The sequence below is a fragment of the Vitis riparia genome, chromosome 11, assembly GCF_004353265.1.
Source record: "Vitis riparia cultivar Riparia Gloire de Montpellier isolate 1030 chromosome 11, EGFV_Vit.rip_1.0, whole genome shotgun sequence".
In the NCBI taxonomy this organism is placed as follows: domain Eukaryota; kingdom Viridiplantae; phylum Streptophyta; class Magnoliopsida; order Vitales; family Vitaceae; genus Vitis; species Vitis riparia.
In genome coordinates this window covers 1,931,128-1,956,409 of record NC_048441.1, presented here as the reverse complement: position 1 = coordinate 1,956,409, position 25,282 = coordinate 1,931,128, and the positions used below count along the sequence as shown (strand labels likewise).

Here is a 25,282-nt window from a genome sequence, read left to right as displayed (position 1 = left end):
TCCTCACCAGCCAAATTTACATCAATTACTAGTAAAAACCATGCAAATCATTGTGCCTAGCTACTAGCCAAAACTTTCAAAAAGAGTAAAATCTTTTGAAGAATTGCAACAAAATCAATCTATGGCTAAGGAGGACACATAAATGTAAATGTATATAACAAAGCAACTGCTTCTCAAGCACAGATATGTACCTTATTGGAGATTGAATGAAAATGCCATTGATTAAAGGAATTACATCCATCGATCACTGCTCTCTTCAATTGCATTTGCTTCTACAGAGCAGCAGAAGGCCCATAGAAATAATTAATTGAATTTTCACCTTCCATCAACAGAAAAACAATGAACCAGATTGCACAATTTGCTGAGACTTCTCACTTGTACCTCCCTGCCAAGAAACATATGTTTTCATTGAATCGCAGTAACTCTGATGGTAGCATGTTAGCAGCAAAACCACAGCCATTATATCACCAGCAAAGCGTATTATAGCAGTAAAATATTGTGTTCATCATCTCTTCCCCACTGATATAGTAGGGAGACAATTAAAATAGGTGGGTTTCATGATTTTCTCATGTTCCACCAAGTTTTGGAAAACATAAATGAAAATAGTGCCTTCGCGACATCATATTTTCTCATGGTAATACTTTAAAAAATCCAACATTAAAAGTACCGTCATTACATACAAACAGTTAGAGAAATGGGTTTTCTTAGGACATACCTTAAGTGACACGAATCAGAAGCACAACCATTATGAAGATACAAGTCATCACAAATATCATAATCCATGTGAAGCATGTGGTCTTAAAACTATTTGAGTATATATCCATAGCTCGTGTATTGACATGGCCAGTGCTTGCCAAGCTATGCTCAACTGCTTTCTCTGTAGAATCAAGTATCTGCACTCAAAGCGTGACTAAGCTATAACTGATCATTAAGCAAGACAAAAATGTAAACACAGGGAAGGAATATAATAGCTATCCAACTTTTCTTTTCTTGGATGAGTAACTCCATCTGAGAAAGAATAACTGACATGAATTTTATTTTTTTAGGATCATACACGTAAAGCAACTCAAATGCATTGGTATGGAATCTCAACAACTTTTTACCAGATATATTAGCAAACAAAACACATTCTACTAATGCAGAACATGGTGGTAGCTGCAGCTGATGAAAAGAAGAGACAACGAATGGGACGGTGGGAGGTGCTGTTGGTGGTATAGGTAGCATTTGTGGCAGTGCTGTGCGGAGTTGGGTTCATGACAAAGTGATGGTGGAGCCAATGGCTGTGAAATTTTTGCGTTTGTGTACAAGTAAAATAGATTACTATGTTCATCTGGTAAAAATAATGAAACCTGAACATGATGTATAGGCCCTATGTTCATGCTTTTATGGGTAACTTGGAAGTTTGGCCTGAAAATATGGGCCTTATGTCAAGTTCATGGTGAAGAAATTTAGAGAAATGGAATGAGGATGCATGATAAAATGGAAATGACTCATTACTACATCAATAGGCTATCCATTGAAATTGGAAATGCTACTCTGTTAGTTTGCTATTGTGTGTGACATGGAACATTAAAACATCAATTGGCAAGTTTAGTTTCATATCTTGACAACTACAATTTATGTTTCTGAGATCACCAGACTCCTGCTTCTTTACAAACTATTCAAATCTAATGAAAGTCATTTAAATAAAATAAAATAGAAATCTTCAAGAGAGCAAGGATTTTAGAATGTAATCAAATCAGCCCCAGATGTATTAAACAACCAATAGTTTTAGGAGAGGAATAAAACTCATATAACCTATAATATAATTTTTTTAAATAACCCACATAAAAAATGCAATTAACTAATTAAAAAAAAAAAGAATATTGGATCTATCATTTTCTGTGACTAAGATTTATTGTAAGCATGATTGTTGAAGAATAAAGAATGAACTACCAAACTGCCCAATTCCAGCTAAAAAAGCAAAAAAATAAAAATGGAAAAACATGAGATTCACTTAAAAAGCTATGTTTTCATTTTGCACAAATAACATTCATTTGAAGCTGTGGTTCATATGCGTCAGCAGATTTCAGCACCAATGTGTGATGTAATGCAAGATTACATAATAAAGAACCAACACTCACTTTTTCAGTGTTCTGAATGGACTGGCTCATCAAGAGACTACTCTGCTTGAGCTGCTTTGCCAATCCAACCATTTCATCTGTCAGGTCTTCTTGAAGCTTCCTGTCAGAGAGGAAAAATAACAATTTGCAAGAACAAAATATTTAGAAAGACAAATAGGCTAATATTCAAATTTCTCAAAGCTTTCGTTCTGAAGTTGTTCGCCAAATCTCAAGTCAAGCAATCGCAAAATAGGTTTGAATGTGGTAATCAAATAAGGACTCTCATGCCAACTGTACTAGTGACCTACTGACCTGAGCCCGTTTCTGAGCAGAGCCAAGGGTAACCCAGAAAACTAGGAGCCCAAGCAACTAAACAGCCCAAACCATGTGACTCAATTTATGATTTTTATTTTATTTCACAACAAAGGGAAATAAATATAGCAGATAAAATACCACCTGTACACACAGATTTTGTGCACTCAAGTTGGTTTGTCAAGATTTTGGCGCTACACAAAAATTGCATCGGAGTGCTAGATTTGATATTCAGTGGATTGGCATGACCTTGATACGAAGGGTATCAAGATTTTGAGACTTAATAAAAATTGAGGTGCTAATTCGACACCTAGTTGATTCGTCATGACTATTGAAGCATAGCAATGTTACAATATCAACATTTAATGCACATTTGAGCGCATCGGAGTGTTAGGTTTGACATCCAACTAATTAGTCATGGCCCTAATGTGAACCGTGTTGAAATTTTGGCATTTTCAAGAGATGAGGTGTTACTTTAACTCTTTAGCACAGATTGGTATTGACCCCATGGATATTAGTACCATAATTTCAACATCATATAAAAAATTCTTAACTCATCTCTGCATTTGCTCTTTTTTTTTTCCTACAGAGATGATTTGCTTTGAGTGCTTTAAGGAAAATGCTATAACTATACTTGAAGATGGAAGTGATGAATTTATGGAGGGAAAAACTTTGCCCATCCATAAGTCACTGGTTCTCAAGCCTTAAAAGTATCAACAAAGGAGGACTCTTTTCACATTCTTTCTTGGTCTCGAATTGCTACTTTTGGGTTAACAAAAACATTCAAAGATTAGCGAAGTGGAGTTTGTTTCCAATGTCTTATCACTCAACTCTTCTCATGCTGAAGCCAGTGCGAAATCTCATTTCAACTCCTCAATCATCGTATTCATAACCAATAAATTACATGGGGCACTACTTTTAAAGCTATTGGAGAGTCCTTTGTCAACAAATACTAGGAATGAGTGGACGATGTGTAGGGCCTCTTTGACGAGCTACTCAAGAAAACCAAGATATATGATACTATCTTTGCCTCTCTTATCTAGTTATGCTTACCATGCTTCTATTAACAGGGCTTTTTGTGAATGTTGGTGTCCAGCTACCAACACTCTACATACTTCCATAGGTGAGATTTCTATCTCTCTTTGGGACATGAACCACATCATTGGATTACCCATTCATGGGATGTTTTATAATGAAGTGGTGTCAAAGAGTTGTGTAACAATAAAAGAGAATTTTCACTTCCATCAAGTATTGTTATTTCTTTTTGGCCTACATCAACATTTTTCACAAACAAAAGGCAAACTAGTAAAGATGACTTCATAAGTGGATTTTTGGTATAAAGGCACAAGAAGGTATGAGAAACCATCAAAGAAAAGTAGAAGGAACAAGGCACAACAGCCAAAGGAAATTCACAATTCTTCTGGAAATATTACAGAACTTCCTTCACCACATACTTGGTGGGATTTGAAGGTATTCAATATTCTTGATGTAGCCAAGGAGGACGTGAATGAGACATATCTAGCAGTCTTCCTTGCCTATTGGTTATGCCAGTTTGTTATCCCTGGAAGGATTATCATTTCGATTGTCCTGGGTTTTCATGGTGGCAAGACAAATGGCTTTTAGGTGTTCATTTTGCCTTACAGTTCCAGTGTTGGCTACCATTTATAAATTGTAATGGGTAGAATGAGATTGTGAACTCCTTTGATCTTGGGTCAAGTGCATGTATCTTCTCGATCCATTATTTGTATAGTTGGCTAAGTGACTACTTCAACACTCACTTCCTTTCTCCGACATGGGACCATTCTCCATGAATGACTAGTTGTGTTGGGGAGTTTCTTGCTAAGTATTTTGATGAATCACAAGCATGAGATTTGTTCATATCTTGCAAGGATGTGGTATTAAAACATTTGGCACCACAAATCAAGAATGTGTAGACTTGATTGATGACACCTCTTCGCCTATTTAAATGTCCTCCATGTTAATAAGCATTCACTCAAGTTATTTAACCTTAAGGACTCCAACCATACATGCCCCATCACTTTAGCAGACAGTTTGGCTACCCTCAAGATGTGCATGGAATGTTCAAGAAATTCCCTAGAAATGGCACTTTGTTAGAAGTGTATAAGTATTGGAACGCATGCACTAGACTAAGCACCAACTCCATATTTACCATACTTGATTGTGATAGTCTTGAGGAATTCTCGATTACCAAAGCTTATGCTGATTGTTGGTCAAAAGTGCGATTTAAAAAAAAACACACACACACACTTCTACAGCTTCTATATAACAGCATCCTAGCTCCATTAAACAACAGCCCTCAAAGTCGTTAGACGGTATAGCATAAATGTCTAAGCTAGATACCCTTATGAAGAGAAGTGCTCGAGAAAATTTCAATTAAGTTTTCCATGATGATTGCAACGAAGTTGCCTGAAGGATTTCCTCTTCACCTCTGTTGGTGATTGTCAAGTTAATTATACTATACATGCAAAGAAAGAGATGACTATGCTCTGTGATGCTAATAGTCATGGGGATCAAACCCAGGGAGGAGATAATGTATTCCTTCTTGATGTACCAGATGACAGTTCACAGGATGTTAGCGAGTGTTACTTCAAGTGTCAAAAGACTGTCTTTCTCTATGTACTATGATGAAGCTAACTCCAACCCACATGACATGGATGTCTTCTTCGAGGATGTGCCAACATTGGCTCAATTAATGCAGCTTGAAGAACCAATAAGCTTAAATTTGCTTCAAGTGTCCTCTAGCATTCTCTAAATTTGCTTCAAAATCAAGTTCCTTGTTAAATTTCAAGAAGATTCTCAAAGTAGGAAAGTCAAGATCAAACCTGGTTGGCCCTTGACTAAGTCAATCAAAGATAGAGATCACCCTTCCCTTTGTATGCATATGCGACTTGGTTCTTCCTTGAAACATTTTTTTTTTGATAAATAAAGCAAGATATATTAATGGAGAGGCGGAAAGTTACAAGTATACAGGGGGTATACAAAGCAACAACCCCCTCTCAAATCCAAAAAAAAAACAACAAGGCTCACCACCCCTTAGTTGGACGCCAACCATTCCAAAAACCCTATAAGGGACACACGCTCCTCACCAATATACAATCTAGCCCAGCTCCACAAACTACAAACAAAAGAATTCTTAAGCTTTTGGATATCTAACACTCCCCCCCTAAAAGCTAGCCTATTTCTTTCCTTCCAAACCGTCCAAAAAATACACAACGGAATGGATTTCCATATCTTTTTCCTTTTCTTTCCCACAAAAGGGCCCCTCCAGCTAGTTAAGACCTCCTTTACAGTTTCTGGAAAGACCCACTGCACACATGATAACCCAAGAACAATATCCCACAGAACTCTGACCACTATACAATGAATAAGAATATGATTTACAGTTTCTTCTTCACAACCACATAGAAAACAACGATTCGGAAGCTGCCATCCTCTTTTCTGAAGTCTATCAAGAGTGAGCACCCTCCCCCATGTAGCCTCCCAAGCATAGAATGCAACCTTGGTTGGAACTGAATCCACCCAAATGCATCTAGAAGGAAAAACAAAATCATTGGGTCTGGCCACCAATCTATAGGCTTCTTTGACCCTAAATTTGTCATTCCTTCCTCCCTTCCACCAGACTGCATCTTCCTCCATAGAAGGCTTGTAATCCCTCAGAACATGCAACAAGTTCCCTATCATATCCATTTCCCAATCATTAAAGTCCCTCAAAAATCTTAGATTCCACCCCCCTTGACCAAAATTCTGATCCCACATCTCCTCCACCGTCGCATTCCTATGAGCAGCCATAGCAAATAAATGGGGGAAGTTTTGGGACAGCCTTGTACCCTTACACCACACATCAGTCCAAAAATTGATTTTGCTTCCCTTGCCAACTATGAACCCCATGTTATCCCAGCACCAATCAGTTTCCTTCCATATTTCTTTCCACACCCCCACGCCGAAAGCCCCATAAGCCCTCTTTGCTCTCCAACCATGACCCTCTAGCCCATATTTCGCTGTTATCACTTGCTTCCAAAGATCATCTTTATCATAAGCAAATCTCCAGATCCATTTACCCAGCAAAGCTTTATTCAAGAGCACTAGCTTCCTTAAGCCTAGTCCTCCCTTGCTTTTATCCTCACAAATCGCCTCCCACTTGATTAGATGAGCTTTCCTGTCCACACTTCCCCCTCCCCAAAGGAAATCTCTTTGAACTTTATCTAATCTCCTAACCACTGGCTTAGGCATTCGGAACAAAGACATGTGATAGATTGGCATGCTAGCCAAAACGCTTCTTATGAGAGTGATTCTCCCCCCTTTTGAGATATATTGCCGTTTCCACCGCGCTAGTCTCCTCCTCACTTTCTCTTCCACCCCATCCCAAACTGAGGTGGCTTTATTAGGAGCCCCTAATGGCAAGCCTAAGTAATGAGAAGGTAGAGAGCCCACCCTACATCCTAATTCCACTGCCATCTCCTCAATCTCCTCCACCACACCAACTGGGATAATTTCACTTTTGTCCAAGTTAATCCTTAAGCCTGAAGCTGCTTCAAACCACAAAAGAATCCAGCTCAAATGTGTTAGGTGCTCTTTGTTAGCCTCACAGAACACGATTGTATCATCAGCAAAGAAGATATGGGAAATTTTTAGATTGTGTCTCCTATCACCCTGAATACTACAACCTGAAAGGTAGCCCCCCGCAACCACCCTCCTAATTAGGGCATCTAGCACTTCCATTCCCAAAACGAAGAGGTAAGGAGATAATGGATCCCCTTGACGAAGCCCTTTAGAACTCGGGAAGAATCCAGCTGGAACCCCATTAACTAGAACTGAAAACTTGGCTGAAGATATACAACTCCACATCCACCCCAACCACTTTGAGCCAAATCCCATTTTGTGTAGTGTCTTCAACAAGAACTGCCAATTGAGACTGTCATACGCTTTCTCAATATCCAACTTACAAATGAGCCCTTTCTCTTTTCTTTTCTGCCATGAGTCTATCACCTCATTCGCAATTAAAGAAGCACCAAGGATTTGTCTTCCCATCACAAATGCATTCTGAGTTGGGGCTACCACTTTGTTTAACACTCTCTTGAGTCTATTAGCTAACACTTTAGCCAACAATTTATATAGCCCCCCCAGGAGACTAATGGGTCTAAAATCTCCCAAATCAGCCGCTCCCCCTTTCTTAGGAATCAGAACCAGGAAAGTGTTATTGAGGCTTTTGAGAAAGGAGCTTTGCTCATGAAACTCCTTAAACATCTCCAAGATCTCCCCTTTCACAAAATCCCAACAACTTTGCCAAAACGCCATAGTAAAGCCATCCGACCTAAGGGCTTTATCCCCACTCATCTCCATTAAGGCTGAATGAATCTCATTTTCAGAGAACGGAATCTCAAGACTCTTTGCTTCTTGCTTGCTAATTTGGTCTAATTGGATCCTCTCAATATCCGCCTTCCACCCCAAGTCTTCTGAGAGCCTCTATTGATAAGCATTTGCAATCCCCTCCCTTACCTCTTGTTCCTCTTCCAGCCAAACCCCATCAATTTTAATTCTGTCCAAAGAGTTGTTGTTACGGTGGGCATTCGCCATCCGATGAAAAAATCTCGTATTTTTATCCCCTTCCTTAAGCCATACCTCCCTTGAGAGTTGTCTCCAATGACTTTCTTCCAAGAGGACCCATTTTTTATAGCTTTCCTTTGCTTCCTTTTTTAATTCTGTCTCTTCCAAAGACAATCTTCTTTCACTTTCCACACGGTCCCAATACTCCACTTGCTGCAGGGCTGCACTTTTGTTACCTTCCAGATTTCCAAAAACCTCTCTATTCCAAGCTTTCAGTTTTTGTTTGAGTTCCTTCATCTTTGCTGCCAATCTATAGCTAGCAGTGCCTCTGACCTCAATTTCCCTCCACCAATTCCGGATAAGGTCTAGAAAACCCTCAACTTTTAACCACATATTTTCGAACCTGAATGGAGATGGACCTCTCCTCAGCCCACCTCCTTCTAGCAGAATGGGAAAGTGGTCCGAAACAGGACGAGGCAGCCTTCCTTGAATCACCCCACTGAACTGATCTATCCAGCTAGGAGACACCAAGAACCTGTCCAATCTTGCCCAGGACTAGTTATTCAGGCCCCCGCTCCAAGTGAACACTCCCCCTTGCAACGGGAGATCTACCAGCCCTAAATCATCAATAATATGAGCAAACCTCCTCATGTTCGGGGTTATTCTCCCTTGGCGGCTTCTTTCTCTTTGAAAGAGGGTACTATCAAAGTCACCCCCTAGGCACCAAGGCTCGTCCCAGATTCCTCTTACAGCCCCAAGCTCTTCCCACAAGCATTCTCTCTCCTCTTTGGTGAATGGGTCATAGACTCCCGTAAACACCCAAACAGCCCCATCTTCCACATTCTTGAATCTACACGACAGGGAGTACTGTCCCTCCTCCCAATCCACAATTTCCAGCGACCTTTTATCCCAGCAAATCAACAGTCCTCCCGTCGCCCCATCCGCATCCAAAGCCCTCCAATCTAAGAATCTTCCTGTGCCTAAACTTCTCACCACCCCCTCCGACATTGGCTGAATTTTTGTCTCCTGAATACACATTAAGTCAACTTTTTGATTCCTTATAAATGTCTTGATAATTTTCCTCTTGGACCTGTCATTTGCCCCCCTCACATTCCAACTTAACAGCTTTAGCTTCATTAATCTACTGCAAGTTGATCCCCTTTGCCCTGTGAAAGGCTTTTTTGCTTACACCCTTTCTCATAATTAACTGAGCACTCCAGTCTCTTCAATTCCCTTTCAAATTTTGACTTCTCCATCAATTCTTTGCTGTGAATTCTCTCCCGTCTCTTTCTTATTTTGATCAAGAAGTTCAAAATTTCCTTTTCCAACCCTTCTGTCGAAAAACCCAAAAAATGACTGAACTTGGCCAAGCTGCTTTCTTCCCATCTATCCTCTTTCTCAGTTCTGACTTCTTGAAGTTCTGTCCTCTCTGAATTCCACTCCACCCCCCTAGCCAAATTGGGGTCCTTATTGAATTCTACCAAGTCCCAACATCCATTGCCATCCATTCCGGGACCAACTTCATTACTTCCCTTTAGCACCCCAGAGTGATCGAAAGGCTCCCCCATCGGAGTCCAATCAAAAGAATACAAGATGAGATGAGAAGACCCATAGCCCTTTTCCCTCTCTATCCTTAGGTCAGAATCATACCTCATGGCTTCCTCTGCCAACGCCTTGTCTGTTGCTGAAAGTATGGCTTTCTCCCTTGTCTTCCTTGCTTCCTCTGGCTCCCATATGACTAGGTGCTCTCCCTCTAAAGAGCTCCCGTTGCTGGCAATTCTGCAGTCCAGAAGACTTCCTTTCTCCAGGGGTCTTTTACCTTTGTTTTGGGCCATGGACTGACTTGATCTGGCCTCTTCCAACTCAGCCACTGGGCCTCTCCCAACATGAGCCCATCTTTTGGGCTGGCTAGTCTCTTGTCCATCAGGAATGGTCGTCCTTTCCTTTAATGTCGGGCCCCTCACTACAGTCAGCCCACATGGGCTCTTCTCTAGCCCCCTTATCATAGACTCCTGGGCCTGATCTACTTTTCCTTTCCAGCCCAAGTAACTTTCCTGCCAGCCCAGGCTCTTATTTGACTCTATCAACTCCTCGGGCCGTTCAAAGAAAGACTCTTGGGCCGTGGGCTGAATTGAACTAGCCCCATTCATAAAACAACCTTCCTTGTCAAAAGCCCAGCACTTGGACGGCCCAGCCTCTATCCCCGTCCCCTCTTCCATCACTCCCTTTTTTTTTTTTTTTTTGATCAATAAGTATAATATTGTATTGCAAAGAGGCACTAAAGCAGCGACCCATCAAATTACAGTATGAAGGGACTTACCCCCTTACAAAAGGGCCCAAACATCAAAGGACAAAGTAGAGCAAAACCTCTCCCTTAACGCATACACACCCAATCTATATAATCTATTAAGGTCGAAGGACCATCTTTTATCCACACTTTGGATTCCGACCACAAAAAATACACAAAAGATGTTTTCAGCTTTTGAATGGACAGCTCACAATCCTCAAAAGCAATTGAATTTCTAGCCTTCCAAATAACCCAAAACAAGCATAACGGTCCCAATTGCCACGCCACCTTCCTTTTCTTTCCCACAAAAAAAGACCCCCTCCACCCTAAAAGGGTTTCCTTGACCGACCGGGGAAAAACCCACGAGACACCAAAAAAGGAAAGGAACACCATCCATACTTCCCTCGTTTTTTCACAATGGATGAGGAGGTGATCAATTGTCTCCTCACTCTTATGGCAAAGAAAACATCTATTTGCCATAACCCAACCTCTCTTTTGCAAGCAATCCAAGGTTAGAACTCTCCCCCAAGAAGCCTCCCACGCAAAAAAGCTCAATTTGGGCTGCACACAAGAATTCCATATAATTTTTGAAGGGAAAAAAGCACGAGACCCCGGCTGCATAGTCCTATACAAAGATTTCACCGAGAAGTCCCCATTCTTTGTTGCCATCCACCTCACCTTATCCTCCTCCTCCCCCCTAACCTTCTTCCCCTCCAAGCAGCAAAATAGCCTTTCCACTTCTTCCAACTCCCAATCGTTGAAAGGTCTATTGAAACAAGGGTTCCAACTTCCCCCCCATTCCCCCTCGGCTGTCCACACTTCATTTACCCACGCCTCTTTGTTCGAGGTTAAAGCAAATAACGAAGGAAAAGCCTCACTCAAAGGGATGGTTTCACACCATTTATCTTTCCAAAACTTCACTTTCTCACCATCACCCACCACAAAGCCAACAAAAGAGGTCACTTGATGTCCCATTTTACTTATTGCCTTCCACAACCCAAACCCATAGGCCTCCCTAGACTCACAAGATCTCCACCCTCCTCTTTCCTCCCCGTATTTCCCTCTTATCACTTGGTTCCACAGCGCCTTTCTTTCATTTGCAAAGCATCACACCCATTTACCAAGGAGAGCCCTATTGAAGACCCCAAGATTCTTAACCCCCAACCCTCCACTTCTTTTGTCTGAACAAACAATTGACCACTTAACTAGATGTGGTTTTCGCACTAGAGCCCCGCCACCCCACAAAAAGCCCCTTTGTATCTTCTCCATTCTGATTCTAACCACTCTAGGCATCTGGAAAAGCGACATAAAATAAATCGGAAAAATTGGCAATGTACTCCGCACTAGAGTAATCCTCCCCCCTTTTGAAATGTATTGACGCTTCCACATAGCCAATTTCTTTCTGAATCTTTCTTCTATTCCATCCCACGCTGCTACGCTTTTAAACAGGGCACCTAACGGCATTCCTAAATAAGTGGAAGGCAGTTTTCCCACCCTATAACCAAACTCATCAGCCAATTCATCCACATTCTCAACTCTACCAACCGGAATCAGCTCACTTTTCTCCAGATTTACTCTTAACCCTGACATTGCCTCAAACCACATTAACAACCAGCCCATATACAATAACTGATCCTCCTTTGCTTCACAAAAAATCAGCGTATCATCAGCAAACAACAAATGTGATATCTGGACCCCTTCGCCTCTTCTTCCCCGAATCAAACACGGCGCCAAAAACCCCCCAGCCACTACCCTCTTTATTAAAACGCTGACAGCCTCCATCACCACTACAAAAAGGTACGGCGACAAGGGGTCTCCTTGCCTTAACCCCCTTGAACTTTGGAAAAAACCCGTAGGACTTCCATTCACCATAACTGAGTACCTAACAGTGGATAGACACCACTTTATCCACCTGCACCATCTTTCCCCAAACCCCATCTTCTCCAACACTGCTAAAAGAAAGCCCCAATCCACGTGGTCATAGGCTTTCTCAATGTCTAATTTACATAGAATCGCCCCACTATTGCTCTTCACAATGGAATCAATAGCCTCATTAGCGACCAGCACTGCGTCCATTATCTGCCGTCCCTCCACGAAAGCGTTTTGGGCCGTTGAGATGACCTTGGCTAAGACTCCCTTCATTCTATTAGCCAACACCTTAGCTAGCCACTTATATAACCCCCCCACCAAGCTAATTGGCCTAAAATCCTTCAATTCCTCTGCCCCCCCTTTCTTAGGAATCAACACTAGAAAAGTTGCATTCAAACTTCTTACAAAGCTCCCGGACTCATGGAATTGCCTAAAGAAGTTCATGACCTCTTCTTTAACAAAATCCCATGAAAATTGCCAAAAGGCCATTGAAAAACCATCAGGACCTGGCGCTTTCTCGCCACAACAGCCTGACAAAGCCCTAAAAACCTCCTCCTCCGTGAAAGGCTTCTCCAGCCCCTCCACATCCCCCTCTTCCAACCTTTCAAACATCAAGGCATCTATCCTGGGCTTCCACCCCCCCGGATCTGCCAGCAGCCCTTGGTGCTCCTTGCAAACCACCTCTTTGATCTCCCTTTCCTCATTGTACCATCTCCCGTTCACTTTGACTCTATTCATCTGATTCCTTCTTCTATGAGCATTAGCCATCTGATGAAAAAACCTTGTATTTCTATCTCCTTCTTTCAACCATATTTCCCTTGACTTCTATCTCCAAAACGTTTCTTCTAAAAGGACCCACTTCTTGTACATCTCTCTTGCCTCCTTCCTAGCTTCTTCCTCTTCCAAGGACAATTCCCGGACCCTCTCTTCCTTGTCCCAGTAATCCAAAGAATTCCAAGCCTCTTGTTTCTTGCCCTTGATCTGTCCGAACACCTCTGTGTTCCAGTTTTTCAGAATCGGCTTTAAAGCCTTTAATTTCTCACTCAAGATGTAACTGGCTGTCCCACTAATCTGGATCCCCTCCCACCAATTCCTTAGCACCTCTTTGAAGCCTTCCTCCTTCAGCCACATGTTCTCGAATCTGAAAGGTGTGGGCCCTCTCCTCATCCCCCCTCCGTCAAGAATAATTGGAGAATGATCTGATACTGGTCTAGCCAAAACACCTTGAGTACTCTCCCGGAAATGAGCTTCCCAATCTTCAGAGATAAGAAACCGGTCAATTCTCGATTTTAAGAGATTATTAAAACCTCCACTCCACATGAACCTCCCCCCCTGAAGAGGTAAATCCCTTAGCTCTAACTCCTCTATCACTTCTGTAAATCTCCGCATTGATGGGGACAATCTACCTCCTCGGCTTCTCTCAGTAGGGAATCTAATCATATTGAAATCGCCAGCAACACACCACAGTTCGCTCCAAAGCCCTTTGATGGCCCCCAATTCGCTCAGAAACTCCTCTTTCTCCACTTTCAAAGAGGGCCCGTAAACTCCTGAAAACACCCAGCAAAAACCATCCTCAACATTCTTGAATCGGCAAGAAACTGAATAATTGCCCACCTCCATTTCCTCCAACTACAGCACCCTATTGTCCCAGAACCCCCCCCCCCCCCCGCCGCTCCCCTTGAATTCAGAGCCCCCCATTCCAGACATCTTCCTACCCCTTAACTCCTTACAATTGCTCTCGTCATCTCCTGCACTTTTGTTTCCTGGAGACACACTAAATCTGCTTTCTGGGTTTTAATCACATCTTTAATCAATTTCCTCTTCTCTTTGTCGTTTGCCCCCCTTACATTCCATGAAATAATTCGAATCCTCATGTAACACACTCTTGGTACCCCCTGTCCCCTCCTGATCCGCTATAATTCACTGACCATTCGAGTTTCTTCAACTCGCGACCAAATCTTGAGGTTCTCTGACCTTTCCTCTTTTTTCCGCTTAAATTCTCACTTCTATCTCTCCTATCCCTCATTTTATGGAGAAGTTTCAGAATATCCCTCTCACAGCCCTCTGTTGGCATTCCTAAACAGTGGCAAAACTTTGCCAAACAGCTGTAATTCCACGATTCCATAGCCTTATCCTCATCCTCGCCCCATTCCTTCCTTCCATCTTTTAGCGGGAAAAGTCCGCTCGTACTCTTCTCTCCCATTCTCTCTTCTGCCGGACGCATGCTTAGAGGGTTGATACTTAACCCCTCTTCGTTTTCCTTCAGAATGACCTCATGGCCACATCTCTCCTCCACCTCAAGCAAAGAGCCCCCCATCCCAGAGAAAGGAGAAGAAGAAGAAGAGGCCCGACCCCCCCCACACGCAAACAGTCGAAGGTTTTAAGAGTGAGTACCTGGAAGCTTTCTCCAAAAAGCACTCGTCCGTTATTGAGCAGCGCTCTGGTGTCCCTCTCGCCTCTAAAGGCCCCATCCCCCCGACTAGGCTGTCTTCGGCGAAAAACTCCTCAGCAGTCACAAAGCAAGACGAAGCCCTAACTTTTTCTCCAAGCTCATCCCATGGATTCTTATAAGCAAACGGGACCCCAGCTGATGCTAAGATGGGCTGTCCCTCTCCTCCTGCCCCTCTGGATCTGTGGTCCAACCAGCCCAACCCATCCTTTTGAAAAGAAGATGGGCCAACATCGACAGCCTGCTCCACCGAGGTGTATTTCACCTCTAAGCTGGAAGGCCCACCATTCTCTACCGCTTTGGGCCTATTATCCAAATGACCCAGCCCATCCCGTTGCAATAAAGAGATGTCCACCCTTGAAGCCCGCTTCTCACCCCTTTTGTCCATCTGGCCCAAAAAGTTTCTTTTAACACTTAAAGGGCCTTCATGGGCGGCCCATTCCCCACCTCTGCTTGACTGGCCCCTTTCCCAACTAACCCTTGACCCATTTGTCGCCTTTTGTTTTTCTCCCCACGCCTCGGTACTCTCATGAGGCTTTGGCTATTTCTGGGCTGAGTCACTTCACACCCAGACTTGCAGCTATCAAGCCCACCCACAACATCTTTTTCACTTGAGCCCACCTCTCCTTCCTCCTTACTATATCCTGCCATCCCAACCGCTGAAACTCCTCTCTTGTCACCATCACACTTTTCTTTTCCCGTTCTTTTTCTGACTGCACCTGATCCATCAGCTTCAGCTGCACGCCACTCTTCCTTTTCCTTCCCACCGCTGTTCCTGGCGCGTGATCCCTCATCCTTTCCCCCTCTTTCCGACTCAAGTTCATCATCGGCTCCACTGCTGAAACTCTAGGCTGCACCTCCCACCACAGACGGACTGCATAGCAAAAGGACTTCACCACTAAATTCAGAGTGCCTGGAAAAAAATTTCCGCCATTTTTTACCAAAATCCTGGCCCATTGAAGTTGAGAAAGGTTCTTTGTGTCTTCATCCACCTCCACCAGACCTCCACAGCAATCACCAATAATTTTGAACATTTCTTCACTCCAACAGTGAAGCGGAAGCCCCACCACCCTTACCCAAACTTCTTTTGTTTGGTTTCCGACCTGTAAACACCCAGCCTCCTCATTCCATCTCTCTAAATGCAGCAGCCTATCCTGAAAACTACGCTTCCCCCTGTTTAATACCCTCTCTGCTTCCCTTTCATCTTCAAATTCCAACAAGAAGAAAGGTTCTCCCAGCTTCATCACCTTGACTCCTTTCCTAAGGTTCCAGTTGCGTTTCCCCCAATATTTAAGCGACTCTAACTCCATCTCCATCCCTACCCCTTCCCACCTACCAACTAGGCAACGCCCCAAAACTTCCTCCCTCCTCCTCATACCCCTTCCTCCAGCCTGAATCCACAGCTCTTCACCTACCCTTCCAGCCAGTCCTTTAGCCACATCTAGGAAACTTTCCCCCCCCCCCCCTGCTTCTTCTTACCACTGCACCCATCTTCCTCATCATCTATTGTTACATCCTTCTTTCTTGATTTGAATTGGGTTGCTTCTACACCTTTGTCTTCCTTTTTAGTAACTATCCCCAACGCCCTTAGCTTCTCGGCTAGAATGGCCCATCCTCCTATCACGCCCTTTCCTTCAGGAAAAACTAAACAAAATCTTTTAGCCTCTACATCCACAACAGAGCATAGGACGTATCTTCCTGCCCCGTTTACACGCCTCTCCAACCGGAACTTTCTTCCCTCTTCCTCCCAGAACTTAACCAATCTTCCTTTCTTTTCCTCCCTACAACATTCTTCAAAGCATTCCAGGAGCTTCCTCAAACTTGATACCCCAAACCTGATCCAAGAGGAAAAACCTCTACTCCTTTCCACAATGACACCTTTTAGTTTCCCTTTGATTTCCTCTATAGACACCTCAAACGTCTTCGATTCAATCGCTACCCAAACCTTTGCCATGACTAGACTCGAACACTATCCAATACTTCAATCTTTCCATGCTAGGGCTTTAGGCCCGAATGTTTCGGCCCACAGTCCCTTCCCTCAGAGCCCATGGGTGCTAATTGTTGGGCCCGGTCAACTATCCCCTCCCAGCCCATAAGCCTCTTCTGTCTCCCTGTCCCCTCATCTGACGATAGCAGCGCCTTGGTCTTTTCAATGGCCGATTTCACCTCCACGCGCGAGCCGGAGCGTGATATGTTGTAATCCCTGACCTCCCCCCATCTTCGGCTATCAACCCTAAACTTCTTGACTGACGGCCTGAACTCCCACCAGAGGGCGAGAGTGAGAACTTCCTCCTCGATCCCAATCTCCAGCGTACTCGGTTTGTCTCCGTCGTCCGTCTTAACCAGAATTCTAGCCCATTGGAGCTCTTCCAGCTTCTCCGTCTTCGAATCGATGTCAATGAAACCACCACATTCATCCCCCACCCTTCTCAGCACAGTCGGGTTCCACAACGACACTGGCAGCCCAAAGATTCTAACCCAAACCTCGTTCCTTTCTTCCTCCTCCTCCCTGCATCCACTCCATGGGCTCCATTTCTCGAACCTCAGCCTTATCTCTCCCATCATTCTTTCACCTGATAGGGAAACCTGTTGAGCTTCTTCCAAATCTTCGAATTCCAACAAGATTCTGATTCTCTCCAATTTTGCCAGCCCTAGGCTTCCTTTCAAACCCCAAGAGCTCGCCAAAAATCTCCCCAATTTTTCCAAATCTTCTTCATCTCCAGACCTAGGGTTCCAACTCCCGACAACACAATACTCCAATTTTTCCAGATTTCTTTGGATTTCCTCCCTCCTTACCTTCACCTGAACTGAGTTTATAATTCTACAGATCGGTCTCTTCACCACTTCCGCGAACGTTCTCTTCAAATCCGTGTTTCTACCTACTTTTTCTTCTTGCATATTGTTCTTTCTATCGATTGAGCTACGCAGAATCTGTAGGTTTTCCGCCATTGCAGCCCATCCCTTTTTTTCTCCTCTACCCTTTGGGATGTATATACAGTATTGTTTTCGTTCCAAATCCGTTACCCCTAGCCGGAGGAAGCATCCCGCTTTATTTACACTTCGCAGCAGAGAGAAGGATCTCCCCTGTTCCTTCCATTCCGTCACCCATCTATCTTCCTTCTCGTCCCTTATACAATGGTTTAGGCCTTCCATCAGGAACCCTAAACTCTCCACTTCCTTGAAACATTGACTTCACTTAAGATGAATAGAGAAACTTCAGTCAAAAGAGATGAAAGGTAGAAGGGTCCCATTGGGTGAGCACACTCCTCTGTGATATTCGTTAAATCAAAGAATATGTGATCCTCTAATTCAATCTCCCATGTTGATCTTGATTCAAAGATGGTGATCTCTGCTCTTGATTGACTTAGTCAAGAGCCAACCAAGCTTGATCTTAATTTTTCTTCTTTGAGAATCTTCTTGAAATTTAAGAAGAAACTTGAACTTGAAGCAAATTTAGAGAATGTTGGAAGACATTTGTGATATCCTGCAGAGCTTTGTTCTTCTTCTTCTTTTTTTTTTTTTTTCCTTCTCAAATAATTTCTCTATTTATAGAATTATGGATAAGGAGGTAAATTGATTTCATAATTCAAATAATTTATTTGAATTTAAGATTTAGATGTTTTCTAATTATGACACATGTTATAAGATTTGGGCCCACCTTTTTTTTTTTGTGTGTTTACACCATCTTTATTCTTTCTTCTGGTAAGAGACCAGGCACCAACATTGCATCACTCTTACTATACATGGACATCTAGTTCCTACTGGATTTTAAAATCAATATTCTAGCACTCTCACACTTGCTTTCTTCCATGTAGCAGTTACACAAGAACAATTGGTCTTGAATGTTAAAAAAGTACCTGTGCTGCAGCATCCAATTTGACTGGCCCCAATGCGTCTGCCTTTATAGTATCATGAGATCTATCTTCAAATTTTGAAGCAGGCCTGTTCAGTGAACCAAATGATTCAAAAAATAAAACAACATAAGGGAAACAACAAAGAATGAAAGGTCTGGTTATTGTCCTGCTAAGCCCAATAATAAGAGTTTCACTTACACAAATCTCCTTCGCAATCCTGGGGAAAGGGGCATGTGATCCTCTTCTTCAGTTTTAGAAGTGCCTTCCTTGCCAGAAGTACCAGAAAAAGGCTCCTGGGAAACTTGCACATTGGACTAGAAAGTTTCCAAGAAAGAGAATTTATTAGAAACAAGAACCACCATATCAAGTTTGTAAGGTTGATTTAGGGATTGTAAAGAAAATATCATAAAACTTCATATTTCAAAAACCAGAAGCATCAGAGAAGGAGAGGGAGAGGGAGAGCGGGAGAGAGAGAGAGAGAGAGAGAGAGAGAGCAGCAAGCACTAAGAATTCTAGTACTTAACAAAATGGACAGCAGCAAGCACCAGTGATGTTGATGGCCAATTTATGGGAATTGGAAAATTAGAAAAGATGTTGACATATACATGGATTCCAGTTATTGCGATTATGATACTCAATTCCTCTTCATTAAGATTCACGCATTTAAAATGATGGAAAAATCACATTTTTTAAGTATGGGATTTGGTAGGATCTCAAACTACCCAATACACCCTATAGTGTCCTTCCCTAAATGGTGAATCAACCAAGGTGCCTAACATTTCTTTGCTAAAAATACTCTTATACTTATAAGTTATAAGTACAAAATGACACCATTGCACCTACATGCATAAATAGATGTAATAAACTTTTCAATTAAAATTTGTGTGCAAAAACTAACAGTTTTAAACAAAGAAACTGTCATAAATAATTAATATATCCCTGTTATTGTGTAACTAACAGTTAGAAGGAACCTGTGCCCTCTCTTCCCAAGGATTTCTCTCATACAGAGGCGATTATATACTTCTTAAAAGCTAGATTCCTACATCTAGAGTAACTTTTTACCAGCCTATCCATTAAAATGTCACTAAAACAAACAAATAAATAAATAAATAGGTAACAACCATAGGTAACATCCAACCAATAATGAAATCTACATCCTCTCTCCCCCAAGGATTTCTCTCATGTAAAGGTAATTATATATTTCTTAAAAGCTAAATTTCTGCAACTAGAGTAATTTTGACATAAGTCAATCCCAGAATAAAAACCATAGGTAAATAACCACAGCTGATGACAGGTGCCTGCATTATGATGTTACCATATAGCCACTTGATTTAATTATCTTTATCATATATATTGTGATTGCTGTCCTAATTTCATCATTAATTTTCCTACTGAGAGCAACCTCAACCTACAAAGCAAGAATACTCCTCTTTTAGCCTTTTCATGCATGTGGACCAGACACATCCACAGACACAATTACATCTCAATTAGACATTTCTCAGCATAAACACTTATATCATTGTTATATATAAGAAAAATGCACATACAGAAAAAGTTAAAATGGTTGCACAAGAACTATGTCTGACAAAATCCATACTCTTAAAGAAGCAAGAAGTTGACATCTACCTATACATAGAAAGGAAACAGAATGCTGAGGAAGCCTTTCAGGCCTTCCCTCCCTTAAACCTTAATCTCAGGATTACCCCAAATCCATTCACTTTTGCTACTCTTAACCATCTGTTTTATTTATGCAACTCCTGTAATTCATAAACACTGCAAATGCAGCAAATCTTCAGGCAGTTAGGACTACTCTTAATCAAATTGAGCAGCCATATGTAGTTCAACCACTTGTTCCTCCTATTAGCATAACAAAAAATTTGAATTAATAAGGGAACTTTCTGTTCTGTCTCTTAGTGAGCACTACCTAACCAACCATATGGGGTTTGGACCCTTTTTAATTGATGTGTGCAATAAACAACTGCCATGGCCCCAATGCCTCTTGCAGATTCTCTGATAAGGAAGATTTAGAAATTTAATGCAAACTATGTTCAATCAAAATTGAAAACAACCAAATATTACTTATTTTGCATGTAAAATTGTAAATAGTCACAATGTAAAAGAAAATCAAAATACACACCGATGGAGCAGTTATTTTGGAAGCAATAGCTTCGATCTTCTCTGAATATTCATTCACCTTCGGTTTTGAAACTCTACAAAAGAATTACAAAAAGAAGAAATAAATTTATGGTTTAATTGAGAAACTTGTCTCACAATACCAGGACACAGTAAGCAGGACTAATAGGACACGAAAAGGCATAATCAGAGCCCCCAAAGCCTGGTCAATTAGTAAGGGCTAGACTGGGGAAGAGGAAGTTCCAGGTTTGATGCCATGTGCCCAGAATAATTTATTTTTTTTTTTTTTAGATGTTATGTATGAAAAGAAAAAAAAAAGGCATAATTATCATGAAAAAGAAATACAATGAGCTACATTGTTATTAAATGGAAAACACATATCACATTACCAGAAAACACATTAGCACCATGTATAAAAATGAGCCACATTAAAATTTTAATCACAAGTTAAGCTAGTTTGAGAGCTCCTTGGGCAGTCATCAAGAAGTGGCCTGGAAAAGTAGTTACTACATATAAACCAATATATATTAGATGGTGTATGTCAATCCATATCATCTAATACTCAATATATAATCAAATGCCAAGAGAAAATTCACTTGTCTAATAAAGAACTTTCATTGAAGAAGACGAAAGTGCACAAACACAAGAAGCAATGAGGATAAACAGCAAAATGGAAGTAAGAGACCAAGACTTCCTTGAGAACCTACACAAAAGAGCAAGAGAAAAAACTTTACAAACTTGTGCATCTAGCAGCAATTTTTATTGCACTTCCACTCCACAAAGATCATTTGATTCCTTTTATAGATAGAGGATTCTCATGCATCATGCTGAAGAGACCAGGAAGCATATAGTTTGTGGTACATAAGAGAGAATAGGATGAGAGGAAATAAAGGAGAAAGAGGAGAAGATGAAACCCTTTGTCTGAGACTGTGTTAGGGACGACCTCTTGCTCCTTGGAACACAGGCCCACTCAGCTAGAGAATAGTCCCAATTAACTCAAACACACGGGACATTAGTAATGATCAGTGACCACCCAAATTCAAATTTCCAAGTCTTATTATAGCAGATATAGAGCACACTTGCTCTTAACTTACTTGGGCAGCAAATTATCCTAAGAACTTCTCTATTTCTATAAAACCAGAAAGCATGTAACGGTAAAAATTTGATCACTTCTGCCAACACCTTAATTGCACCAGACTGATGCATGATTGGATGCACCATTGATGACATCAAGCTTATTATAAATCTACTTGGATTTGAAGTTTGAACCTATACAATCCTAAAGCATTACTACAGAAAGTAAAAATAAAAGAAACTACATACCACCTAATCAAATCTTAAAGTGTATTGCACTCCTTTTATCCACAGCATAATCAATTATTCCGGTGAAGCTCAAAATCTTTGGGCCCTCTTAAAATGCCTTCACCACTGCTTCATTGTTTCAAATCCCCAAGGTTCACAACTCATGAATACAACATCAATAATCCCTTATTTCTTTCAAACAATCCAGCACAAGAACCAAAAAGGATTACCAATCGCAATTTAACTTCATAGCACAGAGTGAGAGTTTAAGAATGATGATCCTTTTAAAAAATTAATGTCCAGAAAATGAGAAAGGGTACATGTACTACAGTTACATAATAGACTTTATGATACAACCAGAGTAAACCAAAAATAACAAAGTATCAGTGTCCTCTATGCTAGTGCAAAGATGGAGGATGCAACCAAAACTTTCCTGCACAATTAAGCATAAATTCCTCCACCCCTATCAACACCCTAGACAAAGGGTGGCACTGACAACAAGCACCTTGGTAAGCTCTTTCTGAAGAACATGAACATAGGAATGCATATGCTTATGGGTGCATACCATTAATACAAGCACATATGTACACATGCAGAAAAATCACAATGGTATCATAGATGAACACATACTGGAAGCACGAGCATGTTAGCATATGTTTGCTTCTCAAAGTAACAGAGAGTAGGAGGGGAAAAAAAGAGTAAGCAGACAGACCTTGGTAATCCTTCTAGAGTTCTCTCTTCAGTCAATTGTTCTAATTGTTCTCGTAAAGTAGCAACATACTGCAAAGTTACGTTGATTATCAATCAAAAATGGTCAATGAATATACATATACATGTAAATTAAGACAAAAAACCAAACAACTACTGAACCAATCCCACTCAAATACAATCAAACATAACATGCAATCAATGATGCTAATGAAACAAAGAAAACAGTTTTATCAATTAAATTATTCAGTTCAAACTTTCAAACACCAAGGTATAGAACATGTTTCAACAGAGATCAAAAGAGGATAAAGCAACCAAAATATTCAGATCGCACTCTTCACACTAAAAGAAAAAAATGGGCACAAATCATTAGAAAATGAATCTTTGATTTGAGAGATCTCAGGACATGCAAAGAAACATACATGTATAAGCTTTGCCTGATTTTGTTGCTGAGGTGCGGCTGCAAGCAACCTCCTCAAGTTTACTTCAGTTCTACTGATACCCATTACAAGACCCTGCAGCATTGAACAAACAAATCAGACGCAACCCAACAATATCAACAAACCAAAATAACCTCCTACTGCATTACATGCACTATGCTAGTTCTTCTTCGGGCAAGACCAAAATTCAGAAGCAAACCAGGGCAGAACACATTAGTCATTTGGACCTAAGTATATAAAGATCTTGTATTGACTGCAATTGACAAACAAGCTCCATTAACATCTAAGAGGAACAGTCTGAAGAATAGTTAAACAGAAGAAAGGGATTTTTTTCATTAGATGTTTCACAAGGGAACAAATGGACAGAGATTAAAGCAGGCATCCAGATGTTCAAACCCACAAATACAGCTGAAACAATTGGGTTCATGAAGCTACAGGAGGACTTAAAAATCATGCAACCACAATGTATATTTTACCCAAAATAACAACAAACAGATCATTGAACATTATCCAAAGCCGACTCAAATGCTCAATCTGAGTATATTGAAATTATAGTCGGATTGAGATGTTACATAATTAATGCTACGCTAGATTACATGTCTAAAAAAATTTCTCTGCACCATGCAAATTCATAGTAAAAAAGAGGAATTTTAGGAAAACAAATAATTATAAACCTCATGAAACTGCAATTCAGTGAAAATTAGGAAAAACTCGAGAAAAACCCATCTCATGAAATAAGAAAATCTGAAAAGCTGCTACAAGTGAAAGCGTAAAATCAAATTTAACTACTGGAAAAAGTTTCATCACACACATTTTCCTTTCAGAAGAGAACTCGAAACTTCCAATAAGAACAAGATACAAAATCAATTTCCGAAAACCTAAATCATCCTTGTATTTCCAAACCCATCAACAGTATGGGCACATAAATCCTCAAGGATCGAGGAAAAAAAGAAAATAAATAAATAAAAACTAAAAAATTCTTAGAGAAACCTAGGTGTGTTTATCTACACTCTACAGAACATAAAAGGAAAAAAATCGAAAAATTTACCTGTGGATATCTCCCTGATCATTAACACCCTCGCCGATGGCTTCCGTTCAGCCTGTCTTTCACACCAGGCTTTCACATTTGCAGGCGCTTATCTTTCAGTTTCTTCTTCGTCCTTTTTTCCTTTTGTTCTTTTTTTCCTCTGTTGTTTTTTAAGGGTATGTTTGGTTTCCAAAATGGTTATTTCATTAGAAGGGTTATTGAAAGTGAATAATGAAATTTGTGTTGTTCGATGATTGTAGGAATAAAAACAAAGTATACAAAAATTAGATTGAAAAAATGATATCAAAATACAAAACAATATAATATAAATCGGATATGAAGCACATAGTGTCAGAGTACAACAATGTCACTCTTACGCTTAACTATGGGTCACTTAAATGATGACTTTAGCTTTACTGGATGTAATGTTGAATGTCATAAAACTTTTAGTTCACCTTCATCAAACACCAATTGATTCTTAAATAAGATAATTAAAGTTCGATCAAAAGTTTGGTATCAAAAAATCAAGAGTCATGGGTTTGAGCTACAGGAGTGTAATGTTGGGTGATGACTTTACTGCTCTTAATAAAAAATGATGGGTCGCCTTATGATACCTCTTAAAACAAGCAATGGACATTAATTAATTTTTGGATGGCATCATCAAAATCCAATCCAAAAAATAGGACCCGAGTTGGGTACAAAGCAATGGATTGGATATTGATTAGTTTTTAAATGAAATTGTCGAAACCTAATGTAATATCTTATATTTGATACGGGAAAAGGATGTTGGCATTATATATATGTGTGTATAAGAGCTCATTTTAATCATGTAAACTTGTTTTAAAGTTGTGAAAGTCTTTAAACTAAGAACGGATAATGATTGGGAGCAAATCATTACAAATAATATCATATTCAATCTCTGATTCCTTTATAAGAGTTTGTTTTGTCCTACAATATATATTTGTTTATTCAAGCCCACAATTCTATAGAATACAACGAAAACATTATCTTTACATGACAGTGATTGTGATATCTCATATTGAATAGGAAAAATGCTTGTATGGATTTCTCTCAACCATATAGGCGCATTTAAAGTTATGAGGGTCCTCTTGGACCTAGAGTGGATGATATCCACACAACCCTTGAGCTTAAGGTGAATGATATCTACATGACTCTTTGATATATGTATCGAATAGAGTTTGTAGACTTTTTCCTTCTCGAGTATCCTTATTAG

The 25,282-nt window shown here is 40.7% G+C and overlaps 1 protein-coding gene across 2 annotated transcripts; it reads right to left on the bottom strand.

Annotated features, from left to right (window-relative positions):
- LOC117925427 lies at positions 1 to 24,228 on the bottom strand. 2 transcript variants are annotated; one of them, XM_034844430.1, is made up of 9 exons: positions 24,070 to 24,228; positions 23,004 to 23,096; positions 22,586 to 22,653; positions 20,576 to 20,648; positions 18,637 to 18,752; positions 18,442 to 18,526; positions 2,124 to 2,223; positions 716 to 910; positions 1 to 385 (listed from the first exon to the last, which is right to left on the bottom strand). In XM_034844430.1, the coding sequence occupies exons 2-7, from the start codon at positions 23,085 to 23,087 to the stop codon at positions 2,197 to 2,199; spliced, it is 453 nt and encodes a 150-aa protein (XP_034700321.1). In that variant the 5' UTR covers positions 23,088 to 23,096; positions 24,070 to 24,228; the 3' UTR covers positions 1 to 385; positions 716 to 910; positions 2,124 to 2,196. The 2 variants fall into 2 exon arrangements, with proteins under 2 accessions (XP_034700321.1, XP_034700320.1); XM_034844429.1 differs by having other exon boundaries at positions 716 to 893; positions 24,070 to 24,227.
- Positions 24,229 to 25,282: the final 1,054 nt, after the last annotated feature.

Bases quoted from the DNA above. Each gene is read 5' to 3' on its own strand.
- LOC117925427 (XM_034844430.1), bottom strand. From the start codon at position 23,087: ATGGGTATCAGTAGAACTGAAGTAAACTTGAGGAGGTTGCTTGCAGCC. The intron at 20,649-22,585 runs GTCTGTCTGCTT...ATTCTTTTGTAG, and splicing joins ACTCTAGAAGGATTACCAAG to AGTTTCAAAACCGAAGGTGA. The intron at 2,224-18,441 runs GTACTTTTTTAA...CCTCTCTGACAG, and splicing joins AATTGGATGCTGCAGCACAG to GAAGCTTCAAGAAGACCTGA.